The sequence below is a fragment of the Leptodactylus fuscus genome, chromosome 3, assembly GCF_031893055.1.
Source record: "Leptodactylus fuscus isolate aLepFus1 chromosome 3, aLepFus1.hap2, whole genome shotgun sequence".
Classification (NCBI taxonomy): domain Eukaryota; kingdom Metazoa; phylum Chordata; class Amphibia; order Anura; family Leptodactylidae; genus Leptodactylus; species Leptodactylus fuscus.
Window position 1 is genome coordinate 27968479 of NC_134267.1, and position 27859 is coordinate 27996337.

General features: G+C 47.2%; 1 protein-coding gene across 1 annotated transcript in view; it reads left to right on the forward strand.

Annotated features, from left to right (window-relative positions):
* ZFAND3 (zinc finger AN1-type containing 3) overlaps positions 1–27859 on the forward strand; it is a 106297-nt gene that overhangs the window by 39715 nt on the left and 38723 nt on the right. Inside the window, exon 2 of the mRNA XM_075267356.1 lies at positions 6424–6464. Within this exon, the coding sequence (XP_075123457.1) occupies positions 6424–6464 (41 nt within the window). The remainder of the gene's footprint in view (positions 1–6423; positions 6465–27859) is intronic.

The window sequence follows — 27859 nt, forward strand, 5'->3', positions numbered from 1 at the left end:
CTCATAAGACTGAGGAATCTCTGTGTAAAGTGAGAGATAAAGCCTCGCCAATCCCCTCAGTCAGTGCCGCCATATTCTTCACCTGCTATTAAAGGGACACGCACACGTTGTTGTCTTCTTTGCTTCTGGGACAGCTCACCCCCCTTTTTCTGGCGTTCGGTGCACTTCCTCTGATTTTGACGCCCTCAAAGCGATCCTTTATAGGTTTTCGTTCACCCAGTTTACGTGCTGTGTCTCGCCATCCTTTGTTTACCTATCGTCTGCTTTTTGGCCGGTAACGTATCGCCCTACAGGGGCTCATCCAGCATCCTGTGACTTCATCTGCTTTGTAATTAGGTTCTTTTATGGACTCTTATAAATCAGGAGCTTGTAATCAGCCCGGAGCCCTGACAGGGCCTGAGCTATATACGGCTCTACCCAGCCGCTCTTAAAGGGGAACTTCTCCTTCGTGCCGAGTCGCCACTATAGTCAAGGTCATTTCAGTAAAGTCCTGTGTATAGTTATAGCCAGGCCTGATTGTCTGGAGCGCTCTGCTGCATTGCATTATGGGAGATGTACTGCACAGTGGTGTGAGCACTACATGTCCCACTATGCGCAGTAGCTGAGTTCTCTGTACAGGAGACCTGGGCAGGCTTATAGATTACATGAAAAATAGTGAATGCAGCTCTCTACGTGACTGGAGTAGAAAGTCGGATATAATAATGAATTTAATGCTGATTTTGTCTAGTTGTCAGCAGAGTCTGAATACAGTCCTAGCGGCTGTGACTAGGTTGTTTAACTCCTTAGATGCTGCAGGTGTTACTGATACCCTCAGGTGACAAGTCTTAATGAAGCAGTACGACTCATTTTTTTTCTTTCTGTCCTGCTGATGGTCATAATGTATTTAGGTGTGTGTGTGTGGTGTTAAAGGGATCCTATCATTAAGTCAATTTTTTGTCCCTAACACGTAGGAATAGCCTTAAGAAAGGCTATTCATCTCCTACCTTTAGATGTCTTCTCCGTGCCGCTGTTTGGTATATAATCCATTTTTCGTCGGTATGCAAATTAGTTCTCTCGCAGCACTGTTGGCGTCCCCAATGCTGTGAGAGAACTCTCCAGCGCCACCTTCATCTTCTTCAGTAACGGATCTTCTTTGCTTCTTCTCGCGGGGGTTGGCTTTAAACTTCTAGGCCTCGGGCAAAGCCGATTGCGCATGCCTGCTGGCCACAAGAAAATGACCACTTACAATACTGTGCAAGCAACCATTTTCTTGTGGCCGGCGGGCATGCGTAGTCGGCTTTGCCGGAGGCCTAGAAGTTTGAAGCCAACCCCTGAGAGAAGATGCGAAAAAGATCCGTTCCTGAAGAAGATGGAGGCGGCGCTGGAGAGTTCTCTCGCAGCATTGGGGACGCCCCCCGTGCTGTTTGAGTGCTGAGGCCCACCCCCAGTGCTGCAGGATAACTCATTTGCATACCAACGAAAAACAGATTATGTACCAAACAGCGGCGTGGAGAAGACATCTAAAGGTAGGAGATGGATAGCCTTTTCATAAGGCTATTGCTATGTGTTAGGGACAAAACATTGACTTTTAATGATAGGATCCCTTTAAACCGTCAGATTGAGGCTCCTATAGGATTGCATCAAGACTGATTGACTGACTACAGGTAGTCAGAGAGGAGGTGTTGTGTGCAGCAGCGTCCTGACGGAGGCGATATCTACATGTACACACATGAAGTGTACTGTTCAGAAACTGGGAGACAAAATAAATTTTTTTTTTCATATCTTGATCTCCTAACAGGTATTGGTTCAGGGCATCTAACTAATGATCACTAACTTTTCAGACAGGTTGGTCTCATTTTATAGATTTTGTGATCCTGGGCCAAAATGTAATGCACTTGAATTAAAAATATATCTGCTTTCTGCCTGAAGAAACATCTCTACTAGCCCCTGCCACTAGGTGTCTCCCTTCTAGATAATTTACTAGTTTACTCTCCTGTTACTAAGGAAGTCTGTCCTCAGATACCTTCCATTCTATCTTGCTTTTCTCTGTGACTGGAGGGGGAGGGTCTGTTCTGTCTGCACACTGTGAACGGAGAGTGGAGGGGCCGAGTCTCCTCACTGCCTGCACATACATGTCTGCAAACTGTTGTTGTGTGCAAATGACCCTGCAAATATCGCAGCTCACAATGGTCTTCTGTGTACTTGTATGTCCTCCCGGCTGCTTGTATGGTTATAGATGGGATATTATTCACAGATCGCAGCAGATTTACTGACTGTGCTCATAGATTGTCTTTTCCTTTTCGATGCTGTAGTGGGCAGCTGCATGTATGACCCCACCATTACATCACTACTGACAATAGATGATGTCACATGTTACCTCCACCCCCGCCATGCTCAGAGCATGACTAGAAAAGCCTCAAAGACCTCAAGACTATGCCTATGGCCAAGGCACTGCTGTAAAGCAGATCACTAAATGCTGTTACCTGAGCTTAGGCAAGATGACCGCCTCCGTTATCACATATACAATTAAAGAAAAATCTATAATCCGAAATAAAAGCCGATTATCCAGAACAACCTTTGTGAACGGTGCAGCCGGGAGCGCCTTACGGGGTTAATAAAGTTGTCTAATCCTGGGTGTCCGGCGCTCTCCTCTTTGTCCTTCCTATTACGCCCGGACGCCTCGGTCTCCGCTTTATTCCCATTGAGGAAATATAAAATTCTCCAGCAAATTATTATAACGCAGCTGGATGTTTTGTAATCAAGACGTAGGATATGCAAATGTCGCCGAGCGCTGCCGCCGAGCGCTGCCTGGAATATTAAGCTGCTGATTCGTGATGTGAAGGTCCCGCTTGGCTCAAACACTCCGTCCTGTTATTGGAATCTTCTGGGGGGGGGGGGGGGTCGTCCTTGTCAGGCTGGAGTGGGGTCACTTTCTGAGACGTTGTAGAGGCGCCCCCTGTGGCCCGGCCACTTCTGACCTTCTTGCTCTTGTGTTGGGTAATTGCTTGAATGGGAATTCCCTAAATCTGTGCCCCGATCACTTTAACTTGCACACTTGTGGAGGCCGTGCTGGGAGTTGTAGTTCGGCTACAGGCGGAGGGGCTCAGGCTGCCCAGATGTAATGATCCTCGGAGGAGCTGCGCCTCTTATTACCTGGCGCGGTTCGCGTCTTTTATGTATACACCGGTGGATTGATGTAATTTGCCGCTTGTAGAGGCCGCCGCTAATATAAGAAGATACAAGTGTTGTTAATAAAAAAAATTCTTCCCTCCAAACAATTACATCCAAACTTTTCGACTATACGGCGCGTACGTGGCGGCCCGCAGCAGGGCTCTGGGACCGGATAATCTTTCCGCTTTATTGTTTTCAGTTTTTTTTTCGCCATCTTATTGTTCTCTCTGCGTCTTTTATTGCCCACAAGAAAGTCTCTGAGTTATTGTCTGTTTCCAGGAGGATTAATCCCTTCCATCGGAGCGACCGCTGCCACGCCGTGCGCGCATCTATACATCTCAGAGCGAAATCGCACAATATCGCCCTTCTGATAGCAACAAGTGGGGGGGGGGGGCACAAGCTGGACTAGAAAGCCACTATTCTAATGGACTTAAAGGGCCAGTCCAGAGACCTTGAGAGACGGCTTCAGCTTTATGTCTGAAGACGGCCGTGTATGTGACAGGTGTAACCAGCAAGTTCTACAGTGGGGAAGATAAGGATCAGGCAGGTGAATTTCAGTCTGCCCAATCCTTTAGTTCTCAGGTAGATGAGCTTCTTACAGGGAGGTCTGGAAGCGATTGGGAGGTTCTGGAGCAGGACAGAAGGGTTTGGAAAAGAACATAAGTATCCGGAGGTGACAGAGGCTGGAGATTGTAGAGTGGTCCTATAGGAATGAGGAGAAGGGGGGTATCTTGTGGTGACACAGGAGTCAGAGAGGGATGAGGGGGTTCTGGATGAAGACATGGGTCTGGAGTGGGATGGAGAGTACGGGATCCTAGAGAAATGGTGGTCTTGAGAAGGACAGTGATCTCTAAACTTAAAGGAGACTGCAAGGGGACAAAGGGTTCTAAATGAGGACAGAAGGGTCTGGAGAAGAACAAAGGGTATCCTGAGGTGGTGGGGGAGAGTCTGGAGGGGTAAGGGGGGTTCTGGATGAGGATGGAGTGGTCTGGCTGGCACACAAAGATCTAGAATGGGATAGAACAGGGGTAGGGAACCTTTGGCTCTCCAGCTGCTGTGAAACTACAACTCCCAACATGCTCCATTCACTTCCATGGGAGTTCCAAGAACAGCAGAGCAAGTGTGCATGCTGGGAGTTGTAGTTTTGCAACAGCTGGAGAGCCGTACGTTCCCTACCCCTGGGATAGAAGGTTCTGAATGAGGACAGAAGGGTCTGGAGAAATTTAGAGATATCTTGAAGCAATAGAGGAGTCTGGTGAGGGGAAGAATAATCTGGAAGGTGCGGGGTGCTGGATGAGGATAGGGGGGTCTGGAGAGTTTAGAACAATATAGAGGGATCTGGAGTAGTACAGTGGTTTCTTGAGGTGACGGGATTCTGGCAGTGGCTTACAGTCTTCTCCCCCTCCCTATTCTTCATGCACTCTGTCGAAACCAAATTGAATGTATATGGGCGGCTTTAGGATAGGACATGCGGGGGGGTTGTGTGATCTCCGCCTGGCACTGAGGACTGCGGGCTCTGAGCCCCAGGACTGACCAATAAGAATAAATAGCAGATGTGGATGTATGGACTGAGCGCTCGAGGTCCGCGTGTCCTATCATCGGACCCCACATATGGCGCTGACTTTAGCCGGCATGTTCTTGTCGCCTAAGTTGTTAGGTTGTGATTTGTATTCTGTGTTTTGGTGACATGACCCGCTCTCCCGCTTTGTGCCACATTTTTGGGGTCTGTCCTAATTTTGTATATGATTTGATAATCCTGGAGGATGTGCTTTGTGCGGCGGCGGGTGATGTATTCGGCTGCCTGGGCGAAAACTCTAAATATTTATAGTAATGTTTTGTATTTGGCGGCGCGGTGCCAGGAGCCGAGCGGCGCAGAGAGCAGCCATTTGGCACAGTGTGAGACGTCTTCTGAGAGATTTGACAAATGAAGCTTTTTTTTTTTTTCCTGATTATTTTTTTATTTTACTGTTTATTTAAAGCGGCGTCACTAAAGCTTCTTATAGCGGCCCCGGAGTAATAATCTGTAGCGAAGGGGAGTGGACGGCGCTCATCGGCTATTAACCATCTCTCCTCGTATGCCGGGTAATTGGAGCGCAGGGAGGCGGCGGTAACACAGCGCCGCTACCCCAAATGTATTTACCTTAATTTCACAATTGCGAGTAGTTGGATTCGGCTGGCGAGCGCGGTCATTACTTACAAGATCATGTGAGCGTGTTCTGTAAAGGGTTATGTAGGCGAAACGCGGGAGGCCATATTGTCTGCGTAAAGGGTAAATCATGATGCTAGATTTAGAGGTTAGAGGGAGGGTCATCCAGTAGATGGCGCTGTCTTGGCAGTGGGGTGTAAGCAGTGGCACCAGATGGGCTCTGCCACTACCCCATTATATAGGACGCACCCTCTACCTTGTCCAAGTCATAAATCTCAAACATGCAATCCTAACCTGACTGGGAGGAGCCTAATTATAACATAAGGGGGTGTGGTCACTGGAGCTGGCGCAGCGCCACCTGCTGGATCAGAACCTACTTTTAACTGCCCCATTCTCGCATTTACCATTTCTTTATGGCCACCACGAGGCCCCTGTCCACCACGAGGCCCCTGTCCACCACGAGGCCCCTGACCGCCACGAGGCCCCTGACCACCACGATGCCCCTGTCCACCACGAGGCCCGAGGCCCCTGACCGCCACGAGGCCCCTGACCGCCACGAGGCCCCTGACCACCACGATGCCCCTGTCCACCACGAGGCCCCTGACCGCCACGAGGCCCCTGACCGCCACGAGGCCCCTGACCACCACGATGCCCCTGTCCACCACGAGGCCCCTGACCGCCACGAGGCCCCTGATCGCCACGAGGCCCCTGACCACCACGAGGCCCCTGTCCACCACGAGGCCCCTGACCGCCACAAGGCCCCTGACCGCCACGAGGCCCCTGACCACCACGATGCCCCTGTCCACCACGAGGCCCCTGACCGCCACGAGGCCCCTGACCGCCACGAGGCCCCTGACCGCCACGAGGCCCCTGACCACCACGAGGCCCCTGACCACATGACAGATTTTACCTGCTGGCTCCTAGCTTTTATTTTACTTGCAGTCCCTACTGGTTCAGTGTATGGCCTATGACTAGGATTGATTCAGTGTGATACAAAGTATCTACAATGTATCCTACAGTAAAGCCGCGTCTCCCACAATGCAGTGCAGCAGATAACGTATAGACAGTGTATGAGCCGGCCCACACACCCAGAGATCTCACTTAATTCTGTTTTTCTTCTCTTCCAGGTCCAGTAAGACGATGAATCTGTGTTCAAAATGTTTTGCGGGTGAGTACTGTGTGTGTCCTGTGCCCCTATACCTGCCGTACCCCCATAGTGATGCCCCCTGTATTGTAGTATGCTGGTAAACAGGGAAGGAACCGCACTTGGAGGGGGTCTATATAATGATGAGTATACAATGCTATATACAATGTTAGATTAGTAGGGGGCGGTACCTGAGGTGCCCCCTGCCTCGTGTCTTAGGTGTAGATTTGGGGGAAACTGACTGTCCACATCAGACTCTTATGGGATTGGACCTAGGCATGGACACTCTGACTAGTCAGTGACTACTCCAGTTTTGCTGCTTCCAACACATCAAGAATTCTGTTCTCTTGTGCCATATGAGCCGCCTGCGAGGGGCGCCGTTGTCAAGACGGCCACACTTGGGATAATGTACACAGAATAATATTATAGCAAACCCTCAGCTGTGCGAACGCTTCAGTCTGTACGGATTTAATGTGAGATTTGTCTACATTTTCTGACAGCAAGCAGAGGGAAGCTATTGGTTATGTAAGGACATTTCCCATATGTGTGTGTGTGGGGGGGGGAGGGGGGGGGTCAGCAAATTGTAGTCATCTCCACATGCACCTGGGATTAGAGGGCAGCGGCTGGGGTACAGCGTTGTGCACATTGTTCTTCCCGCTCAGTTAAGCTGTGATTGTTACGGTTGTCACAAAGTGTCAGGAGAGAACAGCAATGAGATGTCAGACCTGTACTCTGCAGAATAGTGCGACCACCCACCCAGCAGCGCTCCTGTAATAGTAAAGGTCGTCAGATGTATAACACACAGCGCCCCCCACTGTATATCACAACACAGGGCATAGAGGGAGACATCTATACTAATATACTTTGCTATTAGCAGAATAGTGAGTGCAGCTCTGGGGTGTAATACAGGATGTAACTCAGGATAAGTAATGTATGTACACAGTGACTGTACCAGCAGAATAGTGAGTGCAGCTCTGGAGTATAATACAGGATAAGTAATGTAATATATGTACACAGTGACTGTACCAGCAGAATAGTGAGCGCAGCTGTGGGGTGTAATACAGGATGTAACTCAGGATCAGTACAGGATAAGTAATGTAATGTATGTACACAATAACTGTACCAGCAGAATAGTGAGCGCAGCTCTGGAGTATAATACAGGATGTAACTCAGGATCAGTACAGGATAAGTAATGTAATGTATGTACACAGTGACTGCACCAGCAGAATAGTGAGCACAGCTCTGGAGTATAATACAGGATGTAACTCAGGATCAGTACAAGATAAGTAATGTAATGTATGTACACAGTGACTGCAGTGAGCGCAGCTCTGGAGTATAATACAGGATAAGTAATGTAATGTATGTACACAGTGACTGTACCAGCAGAATAGTGAGCGCAGCTGTGGGGTGTAATACAGGATGTAACTCAGGATCAGTACAGGATAAGTAATGTAATGTATGTACACAATAACTGTACCAGCAGAATAGTGAGCGCAGCTCTGGAGTATAATACAGGATGTAACTCAGGATCAGTACAGGATAAGTAATGTAATGTATGTACACAGTGACTGCACCAGCAGAATAGTGAGCACAGCTCTGGAGTATAATACAGGATGTAACTCAGGATCAGTACAAGATAAGTAATGTAATGTATGTACACAGTGACTGCAGTGAGCGCAGCTCTGGAGTATAATACAGGATAAGTAATGTAATGTATGTACACAGTGACTGCACCAGCAGAATAGTGAGCGCAGCTCTGGAGTATAATACAGGATAAGTAATGTAATGTAAGTACACAGTGACTGTACCAGCAGAATAGTGAGCACAGCTCTGGAGTATAATACAGGATGTAACTCAGGATCAGTACAGGATAAGTAATGTAATGTATGTACACAGTGACTGTACCAGCAGAATAGTGAGTGCAGCTCTGGAGTATAATACAGGATTGTCTGCAGTAGGGTTGTTACGGCTCCTCCTGTATATTATACAGATTCATTCAGTGTTTGTTCTGCTGATAAATTTCCACTTAAGTCTCAGAAAACACTGAATGTTAATCGCTGATATTTGAGAATTTGGAAGTTTCTTGTTTTTGTCTCCATGTGAATGTGACTTGAAGACATGGGGACATTTTCTGATGAAGCAATGACATTTACACGTGTGGGACAGGTTACTGTAACATGTCTGTATATACGATCTTTCTCAGAGATGAGTGTTTGCAGCTCTGGAGGTGATTGGAGGACATGATATACCTGATCTCCATGTTCATTCTCCGCTACATGACTTTTGTCACCTTGCTACTTCTCATTCTTCTTCTACCATTTATTTGGCTTCTTCGATTGTCCTGACCTCTGTTTTGCGCCTTTGCTTTTTATTTTTGGGTTTATTCTGTTTGCCGGAGCCGCTCACTGCTCAGGTAGCTCCAGGTTTTTTTCCCTGCAGACCGTACTCCATATTACAATCCAATTCCGTGTCCGTGTCGCGCACGCCTGAGCCCTTAATTTGTAGATTTCAATGCAGTTTGTTTGGTGGTGTTTTTTTTCCCGTAATCCACGTTGAATGTAATGAGCTGTGCGCTTCGGGGACAGGGCTTTGCTTCGCCAATTAGAACAAGTGGTTACTGAGAGAGTGTGTTTTAAATAAAACATGGCATCTGTGAGTGCCACCGCTGGCCCCTGGAGAGCACAGGCGGCAGCTACCTTAACCCTCTCTGTCCCGCACCAGTCACCTGAACAAGGGGACACACAACACCAACCATGCAAAGGATACAGAGTGCACCCCGGTATGTGGCCTTGTACTGTCACTGTCATGTAATATAAAACCGCAAAAGTGACCTAATATATGCAATACCCGTCATATAATGTATGTTCTCTATAAGGAAGTATGATATCAGCTGTATTATGTTCTATAGGGGGCAGTATTATAGTAGTTTTATTCTTTTATATAGGAGGTAGTATTATAGTAGTTATATTCTTGTACATAGGAGCAGTATTATAGTAGTTATATTCTTGTACATAGGAGTAGTATTATAGTAGTTACATTCTTGTACATAGGAGCAGTATTATAGTAGTTATATTCTTGTACATAGGAGTAGTATTATAGTAGTTACATTCTTGTACATAGGAGCAGTATTATAGTAGTTATATTCTTGTACATAGGTGTAGTATTATAGTAGTTATATTCTTGTACATAGGAGTAGTATTATAGTCGTTATATTCTTGTACATAGAAGCAGTATTATAGTAGTTATATTCTTGTTCATAGGGGCAGTATTATAGTAGTTATATTCTTGTACATATTAGGGTGCATTCAGACTACGTAACGCCGGGCGTGTATGAGAGCCGTACACGCCGGCATTACGGCAGACTGCGGCGTTTACGAGCGCTCCCATTGAAGTGAATGGGAAGTGTTCGGCAGTCTGCCGTAATGCCGGCGTGTACGGCTCTCATACACGCCCGGCGTTACGTAGTCTGAATGCACCCTTAGGTAGTATTATAGTAGTTATATTCTTGTACATAGGAGTAGTATTATAGTAGTTATATTCTTGTACATAGGAGTAGTATTATAGTAGTTATATTCTTGTACATAGGAGGTAGTATTATAGTAGTTATATTCTTGTACACGAGCAGTATTATAGTAGTTATATTCTTGTACATAGGAGTAGTATTATAGTAGTTATATTCTTGTACATAGGAGCAGTATTATAGTAGTTATATTCTTATACATAGCAGGTAGTATTATAGTAGTTATATTCTTCTACATAGGGGTAGTATTATAGTAGTTATTAGAGATGAGCGAACACTAAAATGTTCGAGGTTCGAAATTCGATTCGAACAGCCGCTCACTGTTCGAGTGTTCGAATGGGTTTCGAACCCCATTATAGTCTATGGGGAACATAAACTCGTTAAGGGGGAAACCCAAATTCGTGTCTGGAGGGTCACCAAGTCCACTATGACACCCCAGGAAATGATACCAACACCCTGGAATGACACTGGGACAGCAGGGGAAGCATGTCTGGGGGCATAAAAGTCACTTTATTTCATGGAAATCCCTGTCAGTTTGCGATTTTCGCAAGCTAACTTTTCCCCATAGAAATGCATTGGCCAGTGCTGATTGGCCAGAGTACGGAACTCGACCAATCAGCGCTGGCTCTGCTGGAGGAGGCGGAGTCTAAGATCGCTCCACACCAGTCTCCATTCAGGTCCGACCTTAGACTCCGCCTCCTCCGGCAGAGCCAGCGCTGATTGGCCGAAGGCTGGCCTATGCATTCCTATGCGAATGCAGAGACTTAGCAGTGCTGAGTCAGTTTTGCTCAACTACACATCTGATGCACACTCGGCACTGCTACATCAGATGTAGCAATCTGATGTAGCAGAGCCGAGGGTGCACTAGAACCCCTGTGCAAACTCAGTTCACGCTAATAGAATGCATTGGCCAGCGCTGATTGGCCAATGCATTCTATTAGCCTGATGAAGTAGAGCTGAATGTGTGTGCTAAGGTTCAAGTGCACCCTCGGCTCTCCTACATCAGAGCCGAGGGTGCGCTTGAACCCTTGTGCACACTCTGCTTCATCAAGCTAATAGAATGCATTGGCCAGCACTGATTGGCCAGAGTACGGAATTCGGCCAATCAGCGCTGGCCAATGCATCCCTATGGGAAAAAGTTTATCTCACAAAAATCACAATTACACACCCGATAGAGCCCCAAAAAGTTATTTTTAATAACATTCCCCCCTAAATAAAGGTTATCCCTAGCTATCCCTGCCTGTACAGCTATCCCTGTCTCATAGTCACAAAGTTCACATTCTCATATGACCCGGATTTGAAATCCACTATTCGTCTAAAATGGAGGTCACCTGATTTCGGCAGCCAATGACTTTTTCCAATTTTTTTCAATGCCCCCAGTGTCGTAGTTCCTGTCCCACCTCCCCTGCGCTGTTATTGGTGCAAAAAAGGCGCCAGGGAAGGTGGGAGGGGAATCGAATTTTGGCGCACTTTACCACGCGGTGTTCGATTCGATTCGAACATGGCGAACACCCTGATATCCGATCGAACATGTGTTCGATAGAACACTGTTCGCTCATCTCTAGTAGTTATATTCTTGTACATAGGAGCAGTATTATAGTAGTCATATTCTTGTACATAGGAGTAGTATTATAGTAGTTACATTCTTGTACATAGGAGTAGTATTATAGTAGTTATATTCTTGTACATAGGAGCAGTATTATAGTAGTTACATTCTTGTACATAGGAGTAGTATTATAGTAGTTATATTCTTATACATAGCAGGTAGTATTATAGTAGTTATATTCTTCTACATAGGGGTAGTATTATAGTAGTTATATTCTTGTACATAGGGGTAGTATTATAGTAGTTATATTCTTGTACATAGGAGCAGTATTATAGTAGTTATATTCTTGTACATAGGAGTAGTATTATAGTAGTTATATTCTTGTACATAGGAGTAGCATTATAGTAGTTATATTCTTGTACATAGGAGTAGTATTATAGTAGTTATATTCTTGTACATAGGGGTAGTATTATAGTAGTTATATTCTTGTACATAGGAGCAGTATTATAGTAGTGATATTCTTCTACATAGGAGTAGTATTATAGTAGTTATATTCTTGTACATAGGAGTAGTATTATAGTAGTTATATTCTTGTACATAGGAGCAGTATTATAGTAGTTATATTCTTGTACATAGGAGCAGTATTATAGTAATTATATTCTTGTACATAGGAGTAGTATTATAGTAGTTATATTCTTGTACATAGGAGTAGTATTATAGTAGTTATATTCTTGTACATAGGAGCAGTATTATAGTAGTGATATTCTTCTACATAGGAGTAGTATTATAGTAGTTATATTCTTGTACATAGGAGCAGTATTATAGTAGTTATATTCTTGTACATAGGAGCAGTATTATAGTAGTTATATTCTTGTACATAGGAGCAGTATTATAGTAGTTATATTCTTGTACATAGGATGTAGTATTATAGTAGTTATATTCTTGTACATAGGAGTAGTATTATAGTAGTTATATTCTTGTACATAGGAGCAGTATTATAGTAGTTATATTCTTGTACATAGGATGTAGTATTATAGTAGTTATATTCTTGTACATAGGAGTAGTATTATAGTAGTTATATTCTTGTACATAGGAGCAGTATTATAGTAGTTATATCTTTATATGTAGGGGCAGTATTATTGTGTTGTCACTTCCTCTCCTTATTGCAGTACATTTCGACTTTTTTTTTCTCTTCGGTATTTCTACACTCTGTTATAGATTAATATCTTTCCTGTACACAGAGGATTGAACATCTTTTCTTTTGAGGGATGTAATAACATTACATCGATTGTTTTTGCAGTATTGTTTTTTTTTGTATTTGTAACTTTAAGGACTTTTGTAGTTTCTATTATTTTGGACACATCTTTTTTATGCCTATAATATATGGAGGGAAGTTTGTGCCCCCTCTACATTATAGTTGGACATTGAGGATCCGGCTCACTATCTCTTGGGTGTTGGATGGGGTTGAGGTCAGGACCTCTGTGGCCAGTCATCTTCCTCTGTACCATATCCCCCTGCCATATCATTATGGACCTCACTATATATAAGCCCTTCCCATAGAGAATGATGAAGTTCCAGTAAAGGGAAAGCTTAAAACTAAGAGGCTGAGGCTGACCCCTGAATATACACCCATAGTACCGTCCTCCACTGAACTACAGCTGGCACAGTGTATAGCGGTGCTCGGTGTCGTCCGCACTGTGTAGTGGTCTTCTTGTACTTGGTGGCTCAGTTGTTGGGTTTATATAGGGGAAGACCTGTGCAACAGACCAGAGCAATTCTGTCACTAATGTTCATTAATTGGCGGGCTGGAGTATATATATCTAGGGCAGATATGTGTGTGGAAGACCTATACACATATATATATATATATATATATATATATATATATATATATATACACACACATATACATATGGGGGGTCTTCAGAGTTCCTGGTAGATATCCCCTCTTCTAGACTTACCATAATTCTTAGTCAGGCCAGCCCGGTCTCTCCTTAATGACACGCAGTCCCCTCCTGCCCCACGTTGCGTTGTCCACATGATGCCTGCCTATTCTCCAGGATCGGTCTTTGACTCTCTATTTGTTTTCTCACTCCCCCCAGGACGTCGTCCGCTACTCGAGAGGCAGAATCCATCATTAGCTGAATCTCCATTGTTTCTGAGACTATCACAAGTGGAGGATTAGAATATTCTATGAATAGTAAGCGGGCTTTGCCTCGTCCCCCGGGGCTCGTTCTCATCCACGGTGCGGAGCAGCCACCTGTGCGCCGCTCCTCTGATAAACCCCTGATCGTATCGCCATGCCACTGTTCCGGCTCATCTTCACCTTTCCTGAACCTGATGTCCGGGCCGCACAGTAGTAACAGTTCTGTAATGTAAGACGTATCTTCCATTCAGGCTGTGGGAAAGCTGGGTGACCTGTAATGGTGTCTTTTATTAACCTGTAGATCCCGGATTATTTCCTCACTCTCGGGCCTCGTGTTCTCGCCACGTCATCGTCCTCCCGGAGCTCCTAGCGAAGTTTATGGCCTGCAGACAAGATTGATAAGACGACTTTGGGCTCCGTTGTTTTCATCTCGCCGCTCGTCACGATGACGGATGACTGCGGGTGAAGACATTAAGTCGCGCTCTTAGGCCTCGCTCCCAGTCGCAATTTTAATACAATCGATTTTTCATCAGAATCGGATTTTGTGTTACTTTATAACTTTGCTGATTCATTGAGTAAACCTGGAAATAGTCCAGTAATGATTACCAGGGGGTGAGCGGGCGCAGTGACCCCTCCAAGGGACCGCTCATCCAATCGTAAACCTGGGACACGAGGTCTCATAAATCACTGAATCCTGCGGTCATGGAGGACGAGAGCGCCCGAGCGATCAGAGAAACCCGAAGAGTGTGTCTGAGCTGCAATTCCACACACAGCCTGTGCACAGGGGGGCGCTGCTTGTGGAGGAACACAGCCATGGCTTTCTGATCCTGGATGACACTTAACTTCTGCAAAGTCACAGCATAGGATGGACTTTATGTTCTGGGACTGTCGGTCTGCACCGTCTCTTTAATCTGTCCCCGTATTATGACATGCAGGTAAGCTCCGCCCACCCGCCACAGCAGGGCTTGTAAAGAAGATGCCCTTTAAGCCTGAGCCTCACCAGGAATCTGTATAGAAGCCGGTATACACATATATATAGTGCACTGCCTTATTATATACTATGAGTATCCGCGCTCCTTCGGTCATCCGTTACCTCCTGTCTCTGCCTGCGGTTGAGCGCTTTGTACGTGGCAGATGATGTCCGATGGTTATTTCATCGGCCGGCCCTCCATATTAATTTGTTTCCTTCTCCATTTTGATTAGTATCATCGCCGTCCGCCGCGCCCCGTTAGCTGTAATATACGCCGCTTTTCCGAATGAATTTGTCAGGAGCTTTCTGATGTCTTGATCTATGGGACGCCATTAATCTTGCGGCGCTGATATTAAGCCATCCGTCTTCTCCCTTCACATTAATCCTGACAGGCCGTCACTACGCGCAGTCTTGTCATCAGATCCGACCTCAATAGGAAGAACCCCGCCCGCGTTATGGAGGAAGTCTATGAATATTAGATTGGGGAACCAACAGGCTTGGGGGGGTGGGGGGTCATAAGGATGGCGCTGAAGGTCAGACCGCCATATAGATGCCACAACCCAAATAGAATGCAACCGGCTACGCGGTCGCAGGGCAACATTTAAAGGGGTTCTCTGCACGGAGCATCATTTTACGTCCTTGACTTTCTGTTTTTCAGTCGCCTCAGAAAAATGTAGAATCGCAGCATTAAAAAAAAAATTCCCCCTGGAATAAATCTTTGCAGTCGGCCATGTTTGAGTTTGTCATATGACTAGATGAAGCTGCAGGTTGCCACAATGTAGAATACAGGGAGCGCAGAGTCCCTCTAATAGTTTAGGAGTGTCCTTTGCCCCATCGGGGTCGGCTGATCATAGGTAAACTAGCCTCTGCCCGCAACTTCGCCTGCGGGTTGTTGGAGTCGATGATCCGCCTATATTCAGCAAATTGCTGCCATCGATGATTTGCCTGCTCCGGCATTTCGGCAGCTCTCAAGCTGTCCTGCTGCTGAACTTGTTCCTCACACTGTGACTGTGATTGTTCCGGCATCTCAGCAGCTCGCTGGGACACCATATAATGAGCGTGTTGTTGGCATTGATGATCCGCATGCTTCGGTGTTTTGGCAGCTCTCAAGCTGGCCTGACACTGAACTTGTTTCTTGCACTGTGCCTGTGATTGTTCCGGCATCTCAGCACCTCGCTGGAACGTCATACAATGAGCGTGTTGTTGGCGTTGATGAGCCGCCTTCTCCGACGTTTCGACAGCAGTCAAGCTGGCCTGTCGCTGAACTCATTCCTCGAGCTGTGCCCGTGATTGTTCCAGCATCTCGTAAGCTCGCTGGGACACCATATAATGAGCGTGTTGTTGGCATCAATGATCCCCCGTCAGTTCCGCTTGAGGAGAACTCTGTGACTTCTGACTCCTTCATAGCTCTCGTTGTTTGCGACAAATTAGATTTTCTTTTTCCCGGCATGTTTAAAAGTAGCAAACTGCCAATTTGGATTAAAGGTGTTTTCCCATCCAGTGTGTCAGCACTGCCTGGAGCAGATCAGATAATATGCAAATGTATGAACACAAACCACTGAGGGTTAGCTGAGTGTTTACACAGACCGATAACAGCCCTAGCTTTCTCAGAAACTGATATAAGAGCAGTGTAATATAACATGAGCATAAATTCATAACAGGCGTGAATCCATGTCATTTACCGGGATAAAAAGTATCCTATGTGTTAATCGAGGTTACAATCTATCTATGTGCCAAATTTCATTCAAATCCGTTCAGCCGTTTTTGCGTGATTGAGAAATAAACACACAAACTTTCACATTTATAATATAATTTTAGTATAGTATTAGTAGGATACGTCTTGACATAGCTCATCAATACGGGTCCGTCACCCCCACCAATCAGCTGATACACAGACTGGAGCATAAGGCAGACAGCGCTATTCTCTGCTTAGTGGCCAGACCAGGTACTGCACATCAGCCCATTCACTAATGTCTTACAATGTGAGTATTATAGATCAGGTTCGCTCTTGGTGCCCTCTAGTGGCCAGGAGCAGCAGTGCAGCCTCCTGATGTATCCAAGCCAGACAATCCCCTGTGATACATTGTAACAAACCCTCAGCCACTCCGCTCTGGACAGCAGTGTGTCAGGAGGGATACCTTGCTTGCTGTCAGTGAATTCGGTACATTCAGGCTGAGGCCTATAACAGTAGCGAATGAAACCTGAAGTTCGGGAGTTTTGCAGTTTCAGATGGTTTTGTTTACATAGTCCCCCCCCCCCCCAATACGATGTCTGAGCTGACCTGTCTTATCGCGGTGCATTTGGCGTGGCGCCGTGTAATGTCCGCTGAGCCCCCTCCTGCGGCACGTTTGCTGTCTGGAGGATTCGTCTTCTTGCTGGCGTCTATCTGTGAGTTGGAGTGACACCGGCCATCTGCTATATGTTGTGCCAAACCTACTAATGGCTCCGAAAAAAAGTGAGAAATCGCACTTTTCGTTTCCTCGCGTCTAAATAGCTGCCGTGTTTGTGTGAAGCCGCTACCCGGCCGGTGTAATTAATTACGGGAAATTAGTGAAAGTGTCATAATTACATTACACGTCAGCGTGCGGGGGTCTTACAGTATGGAATACACTAGTCTAATGTAGCGAGCGCCGCACCGCCATCTACACGCATTACAACATGTGTTCATCTACCTGCAGCGCCATCACTTACCCACCTGTACAACCAAATGTATCCAGTGAATATGTACTTACCTGTCCAACCCACCATGTACAGTACCCATACCCACCTGTCCAACCCACCATGTACAGTACTCATACCCACCTGTCCAACCCACCATGTACAGTACCCATACCCACCTGTCCAACCCACCATGTACAGTACTCATACCCACCTGTCCAACCGACCATGTACAGTACTCGTACCCAGCTGTCCAACCGACCATGTACAGTACCCGTACCCACCTGTCCAACCCACCATGTACAGTACCCGGACCCACCTGTCCAACCCACCATGTACAGTACCCGGACCCACCTGTCCAACCTACCATGTACAGTACGCGGACCCACCTGTCCAACCTACCATGTACAGTACGCGGACCCACCTGTCCAACCTACCATGTACAGTACCTGTACCCACCTGTCCAACCAAATGTATTCAGTGAATATGTACTTACCTGTCCAACCCACCATGTACAGTACCCGGACCCACCTGTCCAACCTACCATGTACAGTACCCGGACCCCACTGTCCAACCCACCATGTACAGTACCTGTACCCACCTGTCCAACCGACCATGTACAGTACCCGTACCCACCTGTCCAACCGACCATGTACAGTACCCGTACCCACCTGTCCAACCGACCATGTACAGTACCCGTACCCACCTGTCCAACCCACTATGTACAGTACCCGTACCCACCTGTCCAACCCACCATGTACAGTACCCGTACCCACCTGTCCAACCTACCATGTACAGTACCCGTACCCACCTGTCCAACTCAGCAAGTACAGTACCCGTACCCACCTGTCCAACTCAGCAAGTACAGTACCCGTACCCACCTGTCCAACCTACCATGTACAGTACCCGTACCCACCTGTCCAACTCAGCAAGTACAGTACCCGTACCCACCTGTCCAACCGACCATGTACAGTACCCGTACCCACCTGTCCAACCTACCATGTACAGTACGCGGACCCACCTGTCCAACCTACCATGTACAGTACGCGGACCCACCTGTCCAACCCACCATGTACAGTACCTGTACCCACCTGTCCAACCAAATGTATTCAGTGAATATGTACTTACCTGTCCAACCCACCATGTACAGTACCCGGACCCACCTGTCCAACCTACCATGTACAGTACCCGGACCCCACTGTCCAACCCACCATGTACAGTACCTGTACCCACCTGTCCAACCCACCATGTACCGTACCCACCTGTCCAACCCACCATGTACAGTACCCGTACCCACCTGTCCAACCTACCATGTACAGTACCCGTACCCACCTGTCCAACTCAGCAAGTACAGTACCCGTACCCACCTGTCCAACTCAGCAAGTACAGTACCCGTACCCACCTGTCCAACCCACCATGTACAGTACCCGTACCCACCTGTCCAACCTACCATGTACAGTACCCGTACCCACCTGTCCAACTCAGCAAGTACAGTACCCGTACCCACCTGTCCAACTCAGCAAGTACAGTACCCGTACCCACCTGTCCAACCTACCATGTACAGTACCCGTACCCACCTGTCCAACTCAGCAAGTACAGTACCCGTACCCACCTGTCCAACCGACCATGTACAGTACCCGTACCCACCTGTCCAACCTACCATGTACAGTACCCGTACCCACCTGTCCAACCGACCATGTACAGTACCCGTACCCACCGGTCCAACCCACCATGTACAGTACCTGTACCCACCTGTCCAACTCACCATGTACAGTACCTGTACCCACCTGTCCAACTCAGCAAGTACAGTACCTGTACCCACCTGTTCAACCCACCATGTACAGTACCCATACCCACCTGTCCAACCAAGCATGCACAATACCCTTAACCACCTGTCCAATCCACCATGTACTCTACCCGTACCCACCTGTCCAAACCACCATGTCCAGCACCTGTACCCACATGTTCATTTGTCCAATGCACCAAAGCTACAGGAGGAAAAAAAGAAGATGCTGAGGAGAAGAAAGACCAGAGACCTGAGGAGAGAGACCCTGACATCAGTCACATCTATCTGCAGAGCCCGGATATATATGATGTATATCATCTTAACACCTCAGCTGCTGCAGAACCTCCTCACACACACCCCAACTTCTGCAGAACTTCCTTATACACACCTCAGCTGCTGCAGAACCTCCTCACACACACCCCAACTTCTGCAGAACTTCCTTATACACACCTCAGCTGCTGCAGAACCTCCTCATGCATATTCTGGCTGCTGCAGTACCTACTTATTCACACCAGAGCTGCTGCAGTACCTGCTTATTCACACCAGAGCTGCTGCAGAACCTCCTAATAAACACCCCGACTGCTGCAAAACCTCATCATACAAACCCAGACTGCTGCAGAACCTCCTTATACACACCCCGGCTGCTGCACAACGTCCTCATACACACCCTGGCTGCTGCAGAACCTCCTCATACAAACCCAGGCTGCAGTAGAATCTCCTCATATACACCTTGACTGCTGCAGAACCTCCTCATACACACCTTGGCTGCTGCAGAACCTCCTCATACACACCTTGACTGCTGCAGAACCTCCTCATACACACCTTGGCTGCTGCAGAACCTCCTTATACACACCTTGGCTGCTGCAGAACCTCCTCATACACACCTTGGCTGCTGCAGAACCTCCTCATACACACCTTGGCTGCTGCAGAACCTCCTCATACACACCTTGGCTGCTGCAGAACCTCCTCATACACACTTTGGCTGCTGCAGAACCTCCTCATACACACCTTGGCTGCTGCAGAACCTCCTCCTACACACCTTGGCTGCTGCAGAACCTCTTCATTTACACCTTGACTGCTGCAGAACCTCCTCATTCACACCTTGGCTGCTGCAGAACCTCCTCATACACACCTTGGCTGCTGCAGAACCTCTTCATTTACACCTTGACTGCTGCAGAACCTTTGCATACACACCTTGGCTGCTGCAGAACCTCCTTATACACACCTTGGCTGCTGCTGAACCTCCTCATACACACCTTGGCTGCTGCAGAACCTCCTCATACACACCTTGGCTGCTGCAGAACCTCCTCATACACACCTTGGCTGCTGCAGAACCTCCTCATACACACCTTGGCTGCTGCAGAACCTCTTCATTTACACCTTGACTGCTGCAGAACCTTTGCATACACACCTTGGCTGCTGCAGAACCTCCTCATACACACCTTGGCTGCTGCAGAACCTCCTCATACACACCTTGGCTGCTGCAGAACCTCTTCATTTACACCTTGACTGCTGCAGAACCTCCTCGTTCACACCTTGGCTGCTGCAGAACCTCCTCATACACACCTTGGCTGCTGCAGAACCTCTTCATTTACACCTTGACTGCTGCAGAACCTCCTCGTTCACACCCCGGCTGCCGCAGAACCTTCGCAAACGCACCCCTGTTGTGTAGAAACTCATCATACAATTCAAATTATTGGAAAACTGTGACATGACTTAAAGTTCCCGGGGCCCTGCCTAGCTTGTGCTGTTTAGAACAGTGGCAGTGCACCTCAGGGCCCCCCCGGTCCAAGGGCCTTTAAGAGATTGCTACTGCCGCTATATCCACGTCCCTATATCTACTATATTACCTTGTAATATACACCTCAGTTGCTGCAGAGCCTCATAATAAAGAGTCCATAATGAAACCTATACCCCCCCCCCCCCCCCCGGAGTCACACTGTTGGGAAAATATATCTGTATACATCTGTGCGGACACATCTATCCTATCTATCTATCTATCTATCTATCTATCTATCTATCTATCTATCTATCTATCTATCTATCTTTGTTCTCCTCTCCATGTTTTAACTTCATTGCTGCATTTTTTATACCTTGTATTGGATTTCTTGCCTTTTAGTACAGAACATTTACTGTGAGTTGAAATGTCGGTCCGGCCGGAGCATAACCTTGTTCTGGCCGCACAATCGATGCCTGAATATTTCCAGTATAAAAGCCCTAATATGTATTTAACCCATATCTGCCCGAACATCGAAATAAACCAAAATGGAAAACTAGCAGATTGTAGTCAGAGAGCTGAAAGTAATACGAAGAACTACACCTATATGCATGGGCAAATATATCGCAGATATAGTCTTGTACATAGGAGCAGTATTACGGTAGTTATATTCTTGTACATAGGAGGTAGTATTATAGTAGGTATATTCTTGTACATAGGAGGTAGTATTATAGTAGTTATATTCCTGTACATAGGAGGTAGTATTATAGTAGTTATATTCTTGTACATAGGAGGTAGTATTACAGTAATTATATTCTTGTACATAGGAGTAGTATTATAGTAGTTATATTCTTGTACATAGGAGTAGTATTATAGTAGTTATATTCTTGTACATAGGGGCAGTATTATAGTAGTTATATTCTTGTACATAGGAGTAGTATTATAGTAGTTATATTCTTATACATAGGAGTAGTATTATAGTAGTTATATTCTTGTACATAGGAGGTAGTATTATAGTAGTTATATTCTTATACATAGGAGTAGTATTATAGTAGTTATATTGTTGTAAATAGGAGCAGTATTATAGTAGTTATATTCTTGTACATAGGAGTAGTATTATAGTAGTTATATTCTTGTACATAGGGGCAGTATTATAGTAGATATATTCTTGTACATAGGAGTAGTATTATAGTAGTTATATTCTTGTACATAGGAGCAGTATTATAGTAGTTATATTCTTGTACATAGGGGCAGTATTATAGTAGTTATATTCTTGTACATAGGAGGTAGTATTATAGTAGTTATATTCTTGTACATAGGAGTAGTATTATAGTAGTTATATTCTTGTACATAGGAGTAGTAGTATAGTAATTATATTCTTGTACATAGGAGTAGTATTATAGTAGTTATATTCTTGTACATAGGAGTAATATTATAGTAGATATATTCTTGTACATAGGAGTAGTATTATAGTAGTTATATTCTTGTACATAGGAGTAATATTATAGTAGTTATATTCTTGTACATAGGAGTAGTAGTATAGTAGTTATATTCTTGTACATAGGGGCAGTATTATAGTAGTTATATTCTTGTACATAGGAGTAGTAGTATAGTAGTTATATTCTTGTACATAGGAGTAGTATTATAGCAGTTATATTCTTGTACATAGGAGTAGTATTATAGTAGTTATATTCTTGTACATAGGAGTAGTATTATAGTAGTTATATTCTTGTACATAGGAGTAGTAGTATAGTAGTTATATTCTTGTACATAGGAGTATTATTATAGTAGTTATATTCTGATGAATAGGGGCCGTATTACAGGCTTTTGTTTATAAAGTGAGTTTTATTCTACTAATCTCTCTCTGTCAGGATTACAGTAGAGCGCCCCCTTACGTCCGCTGTACATATAATAGTCACTTCCAGATATCTTCCTGATCATGTTGGTGTTATTGGTATATTTTGGCAGTGTTGTCTTCTTATTTCCGGTCCCTCCTCAGTAAATATATGTGACACATAGGACTCCTTACATTGCGATGTCTTGTGCCGGTGTCCTTAGCACTTTGGCTCCCTCTCTGTGTCCCTCTAGTGGCCACTCTGGATCGTGCACCATATGTATCTAAGCATTAATTATAGTGTTCATGTATTTTGTAGGACACTCTGACTGCTGGCGGATGTTCCCGCTGCTTCTGCTGCTCCCGATCCAACTACACTATTTATGCAGCAGTACAGCTTGTCTTTGGTTTTGGCTTTTTTACTCTAGTCACAGTTAGAGCTGCGATCAGTTTTCATTTCTTGACTATATGCTTTTATTTCCCTAGGGGTTTGATACATGCCGAGGTAATTCTCTGCAGAAATAGTTTGACAAGCTGTAGTGTTTACATGATTTCCTATACTCTGGTTACATCAAGAGCTGCATAACTTTTCTCCTTTGCTGTACTCTGTCAGTTCTCTGATTTTAATGACAACCCCCCCCCCCCACACACACACAGCTTACTGTTCCATGGTGTTTGGGGGGGTAGTTCCCCAAAATCCTGAGTGGCAATGGCTGCTGCCCCCTGCTGATGATGACCTATACGCTGGGTCCATTCTTCAGATGAGGGCTGGGGTATTCACAAAGACAAGGTAGTCGGCCGGATCTGTGAAATCTTTGGCTTTGGGTTTGGTAAGCGGTGTGTTCCCCTTTAAGAGATTATCTTGGCACTGTAACGCTTCCTCTGAAGATGACAGATGAGACTTTTTCAACTTCAGCAAATAATAACTTCACTTTCCATAGAAGTTACCGTGCGCACGGTCAGCTCTGCTGCAATCTCCCTGTAACCAGAAGTCACAGACTCCACGGACTATTATATTTATCCCAATACACCCGCCCCACCCCACTCCAACCCCACCCCCACCTCCCCATATAGCAGTCACCAATGAAGAGGAAGATGAGACTCCACGGACTGTTATACCCCAAACCACCCACCCCACCCCCACCATACCCACCACTCACCCACCCGAGTCCAACTCCCCCCCCCCCCCCCCCTTTACTAGCTTTGGCAATGCCAAATATCTATTCGGACGTGCCAATAAAGCTTTTTTGATTTGATTTGAAGTCACAACGAGCGGCCGGTGAGAACATCTGCGACAGCCGGAAGGAGGTGGCGAATACGGAAACTGTTACATCAGCTCATGTGCTGAACGTATCGATGTCTTGTAGACCACACCGGTGATTTGTTTGGTGGACATATCGATGTCCTGTAGACCACGCAGGGGATTGATGTGGCGGCTGAATCGCTGTCTTGTAGACCACGACGATGATTTGTTCGCTGAACGTATCGATGTCTTGTAGAACACGTGATTTGTGTACCAAATGTATCATTTCCTGTAGACCGTGCAGGGGATTTATGTCGTGGACGTATCGCTGTCCTGTAGACCACGCCGGGGTTTGTTTAAGAAACCTATCGATGTCCTGTAGACCACGCCGGGGATTTGCGCTCTGAACGTATCGATGTCCCGTAGATCACACCTGTGATTTGTCTGCAGAAGGTATCGGTTTCCTGTAGACCACGCTGGTGACTTGGGCGCTGAACGTATCGAGGTCCTGTAGACTATGCTGGGGGGATTTGTGCAACAAACATATGGATGTCCTGTAGACCACGCCAGGGATTTGTGTGCTAAACCTATCGATATTCTGTAGACCACGCCAGGGATTTGTGCGCTGAACGTATCAATGTCATGTAGACCACTCTGGGGATTTGTGTGGTAGATGTATCTGCATCCTGTAGACCACACCAAGGATATGTGCATTAAACATATCGATGTCCTGTAGACCAAGCCGGTGATTTGTGCAAACGGTAGGACACCCTTTATATCTAGACACCCTTTGTATGTAGACACCGTTATATATAGACATTATACCCTGGTAACGCAGGTGAGTGGACTTGGAGGAGATCACGGTTTTGATGTCCTGTAGACCACGCTGGTTATGTGTGTACCGATAAGATAGGACAGTATTCACGCAGGCGCACCTTGATGTGAACCAGGCTGGTTTAAGTATCGGATGGTGCCCGGTCCCCTCCCCCACCCCTCTTCCTCTTCTTGAAGAGATTTGCAGCACTAGAGCCGCTCACCGTCTCCCAGGAAGGGATTTTGGGCCGAATGAAAGGCCGACGTTTTGTTCCTCAGTAAAAGGTCTCTCCAGAGAAGCCCCTGGGGGAGGATTTACATAGAACAAAGGGGATTTGTGGCCTCTAAAGCTGGGATTGCCCCCTGCAGATTAACACACGGCTTCCCTGGCAGATCTGTGGGCACCGAGCCTCAGCGCCCCCGTTACTATATGTACTAGGCTGGTGTACGAGCAGAGAGGTAGGGGCTGCACTCGAGATACCTGGAGCTTGTAAGCCACAGGCCTAATGTCCGAAAGGTTCTAATCCAGGTCGGGATACCTCCTCCGCCCGGCTGTGTAATCTGGATGGATCGGCAGAACCGATTGCCCATGGGGCCGCAGGTATGGTTTACTAGTCCAGCTTGTGGTTCAGCTCTAGGTATAAGCACTACATCTCCCACAATGCTGTACAGCAGAGCCCACCTGTATAGACTCTCAACCATCTATAGATCAGCTCTTTCTTACATCAGGATTAAAGGGGCGCGACTTGGGCACTTGTGACATTGTAACCTAGATGTATATGTGTGTTTATTCCGACCAGTCACCGCACACACTGTGGCAAATCCACGTAGAGTGATGATGCCGCCATGTTGTCATACACCCAATAGATGACACTACTTGTGAGTATTTACATAAGCGCCCACACAGCTCTGCTATACCCCCAGTCTGCCGCGGAAGAATTTATCAGCTCTGACCTTTTGGGTTCACAAATATAGGTCAGTTTCTCTTTCCGTGCCGCACGGCTGACATTTTGATTCATGAGCGTATGGAGATTTTCTTTTTGTGAATTGTTCTGCTCATCCTCGCTTTGCACCCGCCGGAAAATGAAGGATGTTCCTGGATAGTTTGGGACCAGATGTGTCTCAATAGCCCATGACATCCAAACACAAACCCTACGATCTGCACATACACTCACCCGCATTACCAGGGTATAATGTCTATATATAAAGCCTCCAGAAAGTGTGTCTTGCCGGCTCTGTGTCCTGCCGCATGCTGGTGACCCGCCGATTGTCTGTGTCCCACTGGTTGCTGGTGTCCTCCCGCCTCTCTGTGTCCCGCCAGTTGCTGGTGTCCCGCCGGCTCTCTGTGTCCCTCCGGTTGCTGGTGTCTCGCCGGTTGCTGGTGACCCGCCGGTTGTCTGTGTCCCGCTGGTTGCTGGTGTCCTCCCGCCTCTCTGTGTCCCGCCAGTTGCTGGTGTCTCGCCGGCTCTCTGTGTCCCGCTGGCTCTCTGTGTCCCGCCGGTTGCTGGTGTCCCGCTGGCTCTCTGTGTCCCGCCGGTTGCTGGTAACCCGCCGGTTGTCTGTGTCCCGCCAGTTGCTGGTGACCCGCCGGTTGTCTGTGTCCCGCTGGTTGCTGGTGTCCTCCCGGCTGTCTGTGTCCCGCCGGTTGCCGGTATCCTCCCGACTGTCTGTGTCCCGCTGGTTGCTGGTATCCCGCCGCCGCTCTGTGTCCCGCCGATTGCTGTTGTCCCGCCTGCTCTCTGTGTCCCGCTGGTTGCTGATGTCCTCCCGGCTCTCCGTGTCCCGCCGCTTGCTGGTGTCCTCCCGGCTGTCTGTGTCCTGCCAGTTGCTGCTGTCCCGCCGCCGCTCTGTATCCCGCCGGTTGCTGGTGTCCTCCCGGCTGTCTGTGTCCCGCCAGTTGCTGGTATCCCGCCGCCGCTCTGTGTCCTGCCGATTGCTGTTGTCCCGCCGGCTTTCTGTGTCCCGCCGGTTGCTGGTGTCCTCCCGGCTGTCTGTGTCCCGCCGGTTGCTGGTGTCCTCCTGGCTCTCTGTGTCCCGCCGGTTGCTGGTGTCCTCCTGGCTCTCTGTGTCCCGCCGGTTGCTGGTGTCCTCCCGGCTCTCTGTGTCCCGCCGGTTGCTGGTGTCCTCCCGGCTCTCTGTGTCCCGCCGGTTGCTGGTGTCCTCCCGGCTCTCTGTGTCCCGCCGGTTGCTGGTGTCCTCCCGGCTCTCTGTGTCCCGCCGGTTGCTGGTGTCCTCCCGGCTCTCTGTGTCCCGCCGGTTGCTGGTGTCCTCCCGGCTCTCTGTGTCCCGCCGGTTGCTGTTGTCCCGCCGACTCTCTGTGTCCCGCCGGTTGCTGGTGTCCCGCCGGCTCTCTGTGTCCCCCTGGTTGTCGGTGTCCCGGTTGCTTAGCAGAACTGGCCTTCCTGGCTGGGTGACCACCAAGTAGCTCCATGCATGACAGGAAGTATTGGCTGTACCATAGACTGCTCTGCAGGAGGCGCTGGCTTACTTTAGGAGACCAGTTTGGGATGTTCTTGGGCCCTCAGCATACAGTAATTTTGTGGATGCTTCTCCATTGTAACAGACTACAAACAGAGCCTGTGCGGTCTGACCCTGACATCATATTGCTCTTACTTCTTGCTAACCAACTGAACATGGGACCTAAGGGGGTGGGGGGTGTATATTGGTATAAAGCCCTATGTCCTGCTCGCCCCTCCTACAATGCCCAAATCACTGCAACCTATGGTGTTTCATCTGTGTGAATGGGACTGCTAGTGCAACGGTTGTGTCTAGATTTCTGCAAACCCCATTCACATGGATGAAACAGTCGCAATAACGTCTACAACACATCTGCCACGTGTGAACATACCCCTAGGGCCCCCTATCCAGTCTTGCAGTTGCCTTTATGCTACTTACTCCCTTGTTAACATCCTGTTAGCAGCAGATAATGTCGCTCATCGCAGGGTGTTTGTTCCTTTGTTTCGCCAGTCTCCATGGCAGAGTTTGCGCTTTCAGTACAATTAAAAGGAGTCAATTATTCGCTGGTGCGTTTCCCGGCGAGCCGCTAACGTCTCACTTCTCACCTTCACTGCTAATTGCACAGATTGTCGCTGAAACGTTTCTCAGTTCAGCAGTAAAGCTCCGATAATTCATGCATGTCGCCCCATGGAAGTAGTCGCAGACTACCGCACACCTTCTCTGCCGGGG